Here is a 13,240-nt window from a genome sequence, read left to right as displayed (position 1 = left end):
TGTGGCTCGCAGGCTATAGAGCGCAGGTTCAGTAGTTGTGGCGCACAGGCTGAGCTGCTCTGCGGCATGTGGGATCTTCCCAGACCAGGGCTCAAACCCATGTCCCCTGCACTGGCAGGCGGATTCTTAACCACTGTCCCACCAGGGAAGTCTGCCCCCCTTTATTTTTATATTCCAAGTGAATCATTTAATGTGAGTGAGGCTCAGTTTGATATTACCATAAGTATTAACAGAAGGAAATGGTTAAATATAAACATTTTCCCTTCTATCAAAAACGGTCAAATAAATCTTTTCTGAATCTTCATGTTTTGAGCACTGTAAAACATGTTATTTTTATTATCATAATTTACCTGAATCTCCATGGCTGCTTCCTGTTCTTTCATTGGAGCATCACTCTCAATTTCTATCTCACCTTTATGAGTTATCTTGGTGATTGGTCGTCTTTCCACTTCTCTCTGTTCTTTCTCAATCATTTCTATGGTCTAATAGGACATATTTTAAAGAAAACTTCACAGTTAATCACAGATGATTTTTAACCTTTAGGTAGTCTCTCAAGCAACAAACATATACTGAGTACTTGCAAATGTCAGTTTTAAGTGCTGGCGTTTTAAGAATTAGACCTCATACGTCAGCCTGGGGAAGTTTACATGTACAGTAACTGGAGGCAGCTGAAGTGTAATCTAATTTGCAAAGTGATGAAACATGATATTTACATTTAAAATCTGCTTTCTGATCTAGTATTTCAGCAGGTGCCACAGAGAAATAACAATCAAGTTCCTCTTAGATTCCTAACTTGATGTTCTAACATCTCCCACAGCAGCAGAAATTTAGTCGAACCACAGAAACGGGCAATCCCCCCATCAGAAGGCTCCTGACGGAGCATACTCTGTGACAGGGAACAAGCTCAGCAACAAAGCATAATAAATAAGCAAGAGCAGACAGAACTAGTAAAAGGTAGCTGAGAGTGGAATGGGTTAAGGAAGGTAAAGACGGATCCGGTCATTTGTCTTGTCACTGTTAAGTGCAAATCTTCCTTTAAAGAAAGAAACCAGATACACAGCCCAAAGAAAGAAACAGCTGGTCTCCCATGCAGATGACACCTGCAGCCACAGTTTCAAAGAAGAGAGGCACATGCACATTTGGGATACGAAGCGAAAAAAGAGATGGTGATAATATTTGCAAAATACGAGAAATTATACAAGGGGAAATTAAAGAAATATGTGACTTAGTGTAATGTATCAAATTAAGGCCTCTTGCACATCAAATTAAATTTGGTAGAAGATCAACATGGAGGATTAATGCTAAGATTAGGTAAATCATGTAGAGTTCATATATAAGAAACCACTATTTTCCAGAATAAAGGGCTAATACTCTAAGGCCATTGTAATAAAAACAGTGGATAATGTGGCTATCTTGTGTTCACAATAATTTGAAGTCACATAATCACCTCACCTTCAAAGATATTTCAAGTTCACAAACCCCCAATGAAAACTCTCAGGATTGGTAACTTTCAGAAGTTTTTAGTTTTAAATATGCAATACACAGAGAGAGGGGGAAGATGGCGGAAGAGTAAGACGCGGAGATCACCTTCCTCCCCACAGATACACCAGAAATACATCTACACGTGGAACAACTCCTACAGAACACCTACTGAACGCTGGCAAAAGACCTCAGACCTCCCAAAAGGCAAGAAACTCCCCACGTACCTGGATAGAGCAAAAGAAAAAAGAATAAACAGAGACAAAAGAATAGGGACAGGACCAGTACCAGTGGGAGGGAGCTACGAAGGAGGAAAGTTTTCCACACACTGGGAGCCCTTCGCGAGTGGAGACTGCGGGTGGCGGAGTGGGGACGCTGCGGAGGAGAGCGCAGCAACAGGGGTGCGGAGGGCAAAGCGGGGAGATTCCCGCACACAGGATCGGTGCCAACCGGCACTCACCAGCCCGAGAGGCTTGTCTGCTCACCCGCCGGGGTGGGCGGGGCTGGGAGCTGAGGCTCGGGCTTCGGTCGGAGCTCCGGGAGAGGACTGGGGTTGGCGGCGTGAACACAGCCTGAAGGGGGTTAGTGCGCCACGGCTAGCCGGGAGGGAGTGAGGGGAAAAGTCTGGACCTGCCGAAGAGGGAAGAGACTTTTTCTTCCCTCTTTGTTTCCTGGTGCGCGAGGAGAGGGGATGAAGAGCGCTGCTTAAAGGAGCTCCAGAGACGGGTGCGAGCCACGGCTAAAAGCGCGGACCCCAGAGATGGGCATGAGACGCTAAGGCTGCTGCTGCCGCCACCAACAAGCCTGTGTGCGAGCACAGGACACTATCCACACCTCCCTTCCTGGAGCCTGTGCAGCCCGCCACTGCCCCAGGGTCCTGGGATCCAGGGACAACTTCCCTGGAGGAACGCATGGTGCCTCAGGATGGTGCAAAGTCACGCCCACCTCTGCCGCCGCAAGCTCGCCCCGCACTCCGTGCCCCTCCCTCCCCCGGGCCTGAGTGAACCAGAGCCCCCGAATCAGCGGCTCCTTTAACCCCGTCCTGTCTGAGCGAAGAACAGACGCCCTCCGGCGACCTACACGCAGAGGCGGGACCAGATCCAAAGCTGAACTCCGGGAGCTGTGCAAACAAAGAACAGAAAGGGAAATCTCTCCCAGCAGCCTCAGAAGCAGCAGATTAAAGCTCCACAATCAACTTCATGTACCCTGCATCTGTGGAATACCTGAATAGACGAGTCATCCCAAGTTGAGGAGGTGGACTTTAAGAGCATGATTTATGATTTTTTTCCCCTTTTCCTTTTTGTGACTGTGTATGTGTATGCTTCTGTGTGAGATTTTTGTCTGTATAGCTTTGCTTTCACCATTTGTCCTAGGGTTCTATCCGTCCGATTTTTTTTTTTCTTAAAAAAATTTTTTTTTCTTAATAATTATTTTTTATTTTAATAACCTTATTTTATTTTACCTTACTTCATTTTATTTTATTTTATCTTCTTTTTTTCTTCCTCTTTATTTTTACCTTTTCGCCCTTTTAATTCTGAGCCGTGTGGATGAAAGGCTCTTGGTGCTGCAGCCAGGAGTCAGTGCTGTGCCTCTGAGGTGGGAGAGCCAACTTCAGGACACTGGTCCACAAGAGACCTCCCAGCTCCACATAATATAAAATGGCGAAAATATCCCAGAGATCTGCATCTCAACACCAGCACCCAGCTTCACTCAACGACCAGCAAGCTACAGTGCTGGACAACCTATGCCAAACAACTAGCAAGACAGGAACACAACTCCACCCATTAGCAGAGAGGCTGCCTAAAATCATAATAAGTCAACAGACACCCCAAAACACACCACCAGACGTGGACCTGCCCACCAGAAAGACAAGATCCAGCCTCATCCACCAGAACACAGGCACTAGTCCCCTACACCAGGAAGCCCACACAACCCACTGAACCAACCTTAGCCACTGGGGACAGACAACAAAAAAAACGGGAACTATGAACCTGCAGCCTGCAAAAAGGAGACCCCAAACACAGTAAGATAAGCAAAATAAGAAGACAGAAAAACACACCGCAGATAAAGGAGCAAGATAAAAACCCACCAGATGTAACAAATGAAGAGGAAATAGGCAGTCTACCTGAAAAAGAATTCAGAATAATGAGAGTAAAGATGACCCAAAATCTTGGAAATAGAATAGACAAAATACAAGAAACATTTAACAAGGACCTAGAAGAACTAAAGATGAAACAAGCAACGATGAACAACACAATAAATAAAATTAAAAATACTCTAGAACGGATCAATAGCAGAATAACTGAGGCAGAAGAACGGATAAGTGACCTGGAAGATAAAATAGTGGAAATAACTACTGCAGAGCAGAATAAAGAAAAAATAATGAAAAGAACTGAGGACAGCCTCAGATACCTCTGGGACAACATTAAACGCACCAACATTCAAATTATAGGGGTCCCAGAAGAAGAAGAGAAAAAGAAAGGGACTAAGAAAATATTTGAAGAGATTATAGTTGACAACTTCCCTAATAAGAGAAAGGAAATAGTTAATCAAGTCCAGGAAGCACAGGGAGTCCCATACAGGAAAAATCCAAGGAGAAACACGCCAAGACACATATTAATCAAACTATCAAAAATTAAATACAAAGAAAACATATTAAAAGCAGCAAGGGAAAAACAACAAATAACACAGAAGGGAATCCCCATAAGGTTAACAGCTGATCTTTCAGCAGAAACTCTGCAAGCCAGAAGGGACTGGCAGGACATATTTAAAGTGATGAAGAGGAAAAACCTACAACAAAGATTACTCTACCCAGCAAGGATCTCATTCAGATTTGATGGAGAAATTAAAATGTTTACAGACAAGCAAAAGCTTAGAGAATTCAGCACCACCAAACCAGCTTTACAACAAATACTAAAAGAACTTATCTAGGCAAGAAACACAAGAGAAGGAAAAGACCCACAATAAAAAACCCAAAACAATTAAGAAAATGGAAATAGGAACATACATATCAATAATTACTTTAAATGTAAATGGATTAATGCTCCCACCAAAAGACATAGACTGGCTGAATGGATACAAAAACAAGACCCATATATATGCTGTCTATAAGAGACCCACTTCAGACCTAGAGACACATACAGACTGAAAGTAAGGGGACAGAAAAACATATTCCATGTAAATGGAAACCAAAAGAAAGCTGGAGTAGCAATTCTCAAATCAGACAAAATAGACTTTAAAATAAGGACTATTAGAAGAGACAAAGAAGGACACCACATAATGATCAAGGGATCGATCCAAGAAGAAGATATAACAATTGTAAATATTTATGCATGCAACATAGGAGCACCTCAATACATAAGGCAAATACAAACAGCAAGAAAAGGGGAAATTGACAGTAACACATTCATAGTAGGGGACTTTAACACCCCATTTTCACCAATGGACAGATCATCCAAAATGAAATTAAATAAGGAAACACAAGCTTTAAATGATACATTAAACAAGATGGACTTAATTGATATTTATAGTACATTCCACCCTAAAACAACAGAATACACATTTTTCACAAGTGCTCATGGAACACTCTCCAGGATAGATCATATCTTGGGTCACAAGTCAAGCACTGCTAAATTTAAGAAAATTGAAATTGTATCAAGTATCTTTTCCGACCACAAGGCTATGATACTAGATATCAATTACAGGAAGAGATCTGTAAAAAAAACAAATACATGGAGGCTAAACAATACCCTACTTAATAACGAAGTGATCACTGAAGAAATCAAAGAGGAAACCAAAAAATACCAAGAAACAAATGACAATGGAGACCTGATGACCCAAAACCTATGGGATGCAGCAAAAGCAGTTCTATGAGGAAGTTTATAGCAATACAATCTTACCTTAAGAAACAGGAAACGTCTCGAATAAACAACCTAACCTTGCACTTAAAGCAATTAGAGAAAGAACAACAACAAAACCCCAAAGTTAGCAGAAGGAAAGGAATCATAAAGATCAGATCAGGAATAAATGAAAAAGAAGGAAACGATAGCAAAGATAAATAAAACTACAAGCTGGTTCTTTGAGAAGAGAAACAAAATTGATAAACCATTAGCCAGACTCATCAAAAAAAAGGGAGAAGATTCAAATCAATAGAATTAGAAATGAAAAAGGAGAAGTAACAACTGACACTGCAGAAATACAAAGGATCATGAGAGATTACTACAAGCAACTCTATGCCAATAAAATGGACAACCTGGAAGAAATGGACAAACTCTTAGTAATGCACATCTTTCTGAGACTGAACCAGGAAGAAATAGAAAATATGAACAGACCAATCACAAGCACTGAAATTGAAACTGTGATTAAAAATCTTCCAACAAACAAAAGCCCAGGACCAGATGGCTTCACAGACGAATTCTATCAAACATTTGGTGAAGTGCTAACACCTAACCTTCTCAAACTCTTCCAAAATACAGCAGAGGGAGGAACACTCCCAAACTCATTCTACAAGGCCACCATGACCCTGATACCAAAATCAGACAAAGCTGTCACAAAGAAAGAAAACTACAGGCCAGTATCAATGACGAACATAGACGCAAAAATCCTCAGCAAAATACTAGCAAACATAATCCAACAGCAGATTAAAAGGATCATACACCATGATCAAGTAGGGTTTATTGCAGGAATGCAAGGATTCTTCAATATACGCAAATCAATCAACGTGATACACCATATTAACAAATTGAAGGAGAAAAACCATGATCATCTCAATAGATGCAGAGAAAACTTTCGACAAAATTCAATACCCATTTATGATAAAAACCCTGCAGAAATTAGGCATAGAGGGAACTTTCCTCAACATAATAAAGGCCATATATGACTAACCCACAGCCAACATCATCCTCAACGGTGAAAAACTGAAAGCGTTTCCACTAAGATCAGGAACAAGACAAGGTTGCCCACTCTCACCACTCTTACTCAACATAGTTTTGGAATTTTTAGCCACAGCAATCAGCGAAGAAAAGGAAATAAAAGGAATACAAGTCAGAAAAGAAGAAGCAAAGCTGTCACTGTTTGCAGATGACATGATGCTATACATAGAGAATCTTAAAGATGCTACCAGAAAACTACTAGAGCTAATCAATGAATTTGGTAAAGTTGCAGGATACACAATTAATGCACAGAAATCTCTGGCATTCCTATACGCTAATGATGAAAAATCTGAAAGTGAAATCAAGAAAACACTCCCCTTTACCACTGCAACAAAAAGAATAAAATATCTAGAAATAAACCAACCTAAGGAGAGAAAAGACGCGTATGCATAAAATTAAGACACTGATGAAGGAAATTAAAGATGATACAAATAGATGGAGAGATATACCATTTTCTTGGATTGGAAGAATCAACATTGTGAAAATGACTCTAGTACCCAAAGCAATCTACACATTCAATGCAATCACTATCAAACTACCACTGGCATTTTCCACAGAACTAGAAAAAAATTTCACAATATGTACGGAAACACAAAAGATCCCGAATAGCCAAAGCAATCTTGAGAACGAAAAACGGAGCTGGAGGAATCAGGCTCCCTGATTTCAGACTATACTACAAAGCTACACTAATCAAGATAGCATGGTACTGACACAAAAACAGAAATATAGATCAATGGAACAGGATAGAAAGCCCAGAGATAAACCCACGCACATATGGTCACCTTATCTTTGATAAAGGAGGCAGGAATGTACAGTGGAGGAAGGACAGCCTCTTCAATAAGTGGTGCTGGGAAAACTGGACAGGTACATGTAAAAGTATGAGATTAGATCACTCCCTAACACCATACACAAAAATAAGCTCAAAATGGATTAAAGACCTAAATGTAAGGCCAGAAACTATCAAACTCTTAGAGGAAAACATAGGCAGAACACTCTCTGACATAAACCACCGCAAGGTCCTTTTTGACCCACCTCCTAGAGAAATGGAAATAAAAACAAAAATAAACAAATGGGACCTAATGAAACTTAAAAGCTTTTGCACCGCAAAGGAAACCATAAACAAGACCAAAAGACAATGCTCAGAATGGGAAAAATATTTGCAAATGAAGCAACTGACAAAGGATTAATCTCCAAAATTTATAAGCAGGTCATGCAGCTCAATAACAAAAAAACAAACAACCCAATCCAAAAATAGGCAGAAGACCTAAATAGACATTTCTCCAAAGAAGATATACAGATTGCCAACAAACACATGAAAGAATGCTCAACATCATTAATCATTAGAGAAAGGCAAATCAAAACTACAATGAGATATCATATCACACCAGTCAGAATGGCCATCATCAAAAAATCTAGAAACAGGGCTTCCCTGGTGGCGCAATGGTTGAGAGTCCGCCTGCCGATGCAGGGTACACGGGTTCGTGCCCCGGTCCGGGAGGATCCCACATGCCACGGAGCGCCTGGGCCTGTGAGCCATGGCCGCTGAGCCTGCGCGTCCGGACCCTGTGCTCCACAACGGGAGAGGCCGCAGCAGTGAGAGGCCCGTGTACCGCAAAAAAAAAAAAAAAAAAAAATGTAGAAACAATAAATGCTGGAGAGGGTGTGGAGAAAAGGGAACACTCTTGTACTGCTGCTGGGAATGTGAATTGGTACAGCCACTATGCAGAACAGTATGGAGGTTCCTGAAAAAACTACAAGTAGAACTACCATATGACCCAGCAATCCCACTACTGGGCATATGCCCTGAGTAAACCATAATTCAAAAAGCGTCATGTTCCAAAATATTCATTGCAGCTCTATTTACAATAGCCCAGAGACGGAAACAACCTAAGTGTCCATCATCGGATGAATGGATAAAGAAGATGTGGCACATATATACAATGGAATATTACTCAGCCGTAAAAAGAAACGAAATCGAGTTACTTGTAGTGAGGTGGATGGACCCAGAGTCTGTCATACAGAGCGAAGCAAGTCAGAAAGAGAAAGACAAATACCGTATGCTAACACATGTATATGGAATCTAAGAAAAAAAAATATGAATAAACTAGGGGTAAGACGGGAATAAAGACACAGACCTACTGGAGAACGGACTTGAGGATATGGGGAGGGGAAAGGGTAAGCTGTGACAAAGCGAAGAGAGTGGCATGGACATATATATACACGACTAAACGTAAAATAGATAGCTAGTGGGAAGCAGCCGCATAGCAGAGGGAGATCAACTCGGTGCTTTGTGACCACCTGGATGGGTGGCATAGGGAGGGTGGGAGGGAGAGAGAGGCAAGAGGGAGGAGATATGGGAACAAATGTATATGTATAACTGATTCACTTTGTTATAAAGCAGAAACTAACACACCATTGTAAAGCAATCATACTCCAAATAAGATGTAAAAAAAAAAAAAAGGCCAGTGTTGAGACTCACACTAATTACAAAGGGGAAGATCACCTCCCAGGGGAAAAAAAAATAAAAAATGCAATACAGGAGACAGCTTCAAGATGGTGCAGGAGTAAGAAGTGGAGATCACCTTCCTCCTGACAAATACATCAGAAATACATCTAAACGTGGAACAAACCCTACAGAACACCTACTGAACGCTGGCAGAAGACCTCAGACCTCCCAAAAGGCAAGAAACTCCCCACGTACCTGGGTAGGGCAAAAGAAAAAAGAAAAATCAGAGACAAAAGAATAGGGACAGGACCTGCACCAGTGGGAGGGAGCTGTGAAGGAGGAAAGTTTCCACACACTAGGAAGCCCCTTCATGGGCGGAGACTGCGGGTGGCGGAGGGGGGAGCTTCGGAGCCGCGGAGGAGAGCACAGCAACAGGGGTGCGGGGGGCAAAGTGGAGAGATTCCCACACAGAGGAGCGGTGCCGACCGGCACTCACCAGCCCGTGAAGCTTGTCTGCTCCCCTGCCGGGGCGGGCGGGGCTGGGGGCTGAGGCTCCGGCTTCGGTCGGAGCGCAGGGAGAGGACTGGGGTTGGCGGCGTGAACACAGCCTGAAGGGGTTACTGCACCACGGCTGGCCGGGAGGGAGTCCAGGAAAAGGTATGGACCTGCATAAGAGGCCAGAGACCATTATTTTGGGGTGCACGAGGAGAGGGGATACAGAGCACCACCTAAACAAGCTTCATAGACGGGAGCAGGCCGCAGCTATCAGTGCAGAGACCAGAAACGCGCATGAGACGTTAAGGCTGCTGCTGCCGCCACCAAGAAGCCTGTGTGTGAGCACAGGTCACTATCCACACCTCCCTTCCGGGAGCCTGTGCAGCCCGCCACTGCCAGGGTTCTATGATCCAGGGACAACTACCCCGGGAGAACGCACGGCGCACCTCAGGCTGGTGCAACGTCATGCCGGCCACTGCCGCCGCAGGCTCGCCCCACATCCGTACCCCTCCCTCCCCGCGTCCGGAGTGAGCCAGAGCCCCCTAATCAGCTGTTAATTTAACCCCCTCCTGCCTGAGTGAAGAACAGATGCCCTCAGGCGACCTACACACAGAGGAGGGGCCAGATACAAAGCTGAACCCCAGGAGCTGTGCGAACAAAGAAGAGAAAGGGAAATCTCTCCCAGCAGCCTCCAGAGCAGCGGATTAAATCCCCACAATCAACTTGATGTACCTGCATCTGTGGAATACCTGATTAGACAACGAATCACCCCAAAATTGAGGCGGTGGACTTTGGGAGCAACTGTAGACTTGGGGTTGGCTTTCTGCATCTAATGTGTTACTGCTTTTATGTTTACCTTAGTTTACTATTTAGAGCTTATTATCATTGGTAGATTTATTGATTTGGTTGCTCTCTTCCTTTCTTTTTTTTAATATATATATATTTTTCCCTTTTCTCCTTTCTGAGGGTCTATGTGTATGCTTCTTTGTGTGATTTTGTCTATATACCTTCGCTTTTACCATTTGTCCTAGGGTTCTGTCTGTCATTTTTTTTTTAAATAAAGTTCTTAATACTTGTTATCATTGATGGATTTGTTTTAACATATGGTTGCTCTCTCTTTCTTTCGTTTTTTATTACTTTATTTTTTTAATCTTTAATAATATATTTTTTATTTTAATTACTTTATTTTTCTTTGTTTCTTTCTTTTTCTCCCTTTTCTACTGAGCCGTGTGGCTGACAGGTTCTTGGTGCTCCAGCTGGGTGTCAGGCTTGTGCCTCAGAGGTGGGAGAGCTGAGTTCGGGACACTGGTCCACCACAGACCTCCCAGCCCCAGGTAATATCAAACAGTGAAAGGTCTCCTAGAGATCTCCAAATCAACGCTAAGACCCAGCTGCACTCAATGACCAGCAAGCTACAGTGCTGGACACCCTACGCCAAACAACTAGCAAGACAGGAAGAAAACCCCACCCATTAGCAGAGAGGCTGCCTAAAATCATATGAAGTTCACAGACACCCCAAAACACACCACCGGACGTGGTCTGGCCCACGAGAAAGACAAGGTCCAGCCCCACCCACCAGAACATACACCCTGATACCCTCCACCAGGAAGCCTACACAAGCCACAGAACCAACCTTAACTACTGGGGACAGACACCAAAAACAACGGGAACTACGAACCTGCAAAAAGGAGACCCCAAACACAGTAAGCTAAGCAAAATGAGAAGACAGAGAAACACACAGCAGATGAAGGAGCAAGATAAAAACCCACCAGACGTAACAAATGAAGAGGAAAGAGGCAGTCTACCTGAAAAAGAATTCAGAGTAACGACAGTAAACAGGATCCAAAATCTTGGAAATAGAATGGAGAAAATACAAGAAACGTTTAACAAGGACCTAGAAGAACTAAAGAGTAAACAAACAATGATGAACACCACAATAAATGAAATAGAAAATCCTCTAGAAGGAATCAATAGCAGAATAACTGAGGCAGAAGAACAGATAAGTGACCTGAAAGATAAAATAGTGTAAATAACTACTACAGAGCAGAACAAAGAAAAAAGAATGAAAAGAACTGAGGACACTCTGAGACCTCTGGGACAACATTCAACGCACAAACATTCGACTTACAGGGGTTCCAGAAGAAGAAGAGAAAAAAAACAGGGACCAAGAAAATACCTGAACGGATTACAGTTGAAAACTTCCCTAATATGGGAAAGAAAATAATCAAGATCAGAAAGTGCAGAGAGTCCCATACGGGATAAATCCAAGGAGAAACACGCCAAGACACATATTAATCAAACTATCAAAAATTAAATATAAGGAAAAAATATTAAGAGGAGCAAGGGAAAAGCAACAAATAACATACAGGAGAATCCACATAAGGTTAACAGGTGATCTTTCAGCAGAAACTCTTAAAACCAGAAGAGAATGGCAGGACATATTTAAAGTGATGAAAAAGAAAAACCCACAACCAAAGATTGCTCTACCCAGCAAGGATCTCATTCAGATTCAATGGAGAAATTAAAACCTTTACAGACAAGCAAAAGCTAAGAGAATTCAGCACCACCAAACCAGCTTTATAATAAATGCTAAAGGAACTTCTCTAGGCAGAAAACACAAGAGAAGGAAAACACCTACAATAACAAACCCAAAACTATTTAAAAAATGGTTAATAGGAACACACATATCAATAACTACCTTAAATGTAAATGGATTAAATACTCCAACTAAAAGACATACACTGCCTGAATGGATACAAAAATGAGACCTGTATATATACTGTCTACAAGAGACCCACTTCAGACCCACAGGCACATTCAGACTGAAAGTGAGGGCATGGAAAATAGTATTCCATGCAAATGGAAATCAAAAGAAAGCTGCAGTAGCAATTCTCATATCAGACAAAATAAACCTTAAAATAAAGACTATTACAAGAGACAAAGAAGGACACTACATAATAATCAAGTGATCAATCCAAGAAGATGTAACAATTGTCCATATTTATGCACCCAACATAGGAACACCTCAATACATAAGGCGAATGCTAACAACAATAAAATGGGAAACTGACAGTAACACAATCATAGTAGGGGACTTTAACACCCCACTTTCATCAATGGACAGATCATCCAAAATGAAAATAAAAAAAGGAAACACAAGCTTTAAATAATATATTAAACAAGATGGACTTAATTGATATTTATAGGACACTCCATCCAAAAACAACAGAATACACTTTCTTCTCAAGTGATCATGGAACATTCTCCAGGATAGATCATATCTTGGGTCACAAATCAAGCACTGGTAAATTTAAGAAAATTAAAATCGTATCAGGTATCCAATTCGACCACAACGCTATGTGACTAGATATCAATTACAGGAAAAACTCTGTGAAAAATACAAACACATGGAGGCTAAACAATACACTACTTAATAACCAAGAGATCACTTAAGAACTCAGAGGAAATCAAAAAATACCTAGAAACAAATGAAAATGAAAACACGATGACCCAAAACCTACGGGATGCAGCAAAAGCAGTTCTAAGAGGGAAGTTTATAGCAATACAGTCCTACCTCAAGAAACAAGAAACAACTCAAATAAACAACCTAACCTTACACCTAAAGCAATCAGAGAAATACAACAAAAAAAACCCCAAAGTTAGCAGAAGGAAAGAAATCATAATCAGATCAGATATAAATGAACAAGAAATGAAGGAAACAATGGCAAAGATCAATAAAACTAAAAGCTGGTTCTTTGAGAAGATAAACAAAACTGATAAACCACTAGCCAGACTCATCAAGAAAAAAACGAGGAAGACTCACATCAACAGAATTAGAAATGAAAAAGGAGAAGTAACAACTGACACAGCAAAAATACAAAGGATCATG

At 41.6% G+C, this 13,240-nt stretch overlaps 1 protein-coding gene across 10 annotated transcripts in view; it reads right to left on the bottom strand.

Annotated features, from left to right (window-relative positions):
- PHF3 (PHD finger protein 3) overlaps positions 1-13,240 on the bottom strand; it is a 103,824-nt gene that overhangs the window by 10,833 nt on the left and 79,751 nt on the right. For all 10 annotated transcript variants that reach the window (XM_022565525.3, XM_022565526.2, XM_022565529.3 and 7 more), the window contains one exon: positions 351-482. In XM_022565525.3, coding sequence (XP_022421233.2) covers positions 351-482 — 132 coding nt within the window. The remainder of the gene's footprint in view (positions 1-350; positions 483-13,240) is intronic.

Source organism: Delphinapterus leucas, chromosome 12, assembly GCF_059928025.1.
Source record: "Delphinapterus leucas isolate spDelLeu-1000000601 "Yukka" chromosome 12, BTC_Dleu_Yukka2, whole genome shotgun sequence".
Lineage (NCBI taxonomy): Eukaryota > Metazoa > Chordata > Mammalia > Artiodactyla > Monodontidae > Delphinapterus > Delphinapterus leucas.
The sequence above is the reverse complement of the archived record's forward strand: the minus strand, read 5'-3'. Positions and strand labels throughout refer to the sequence as shown.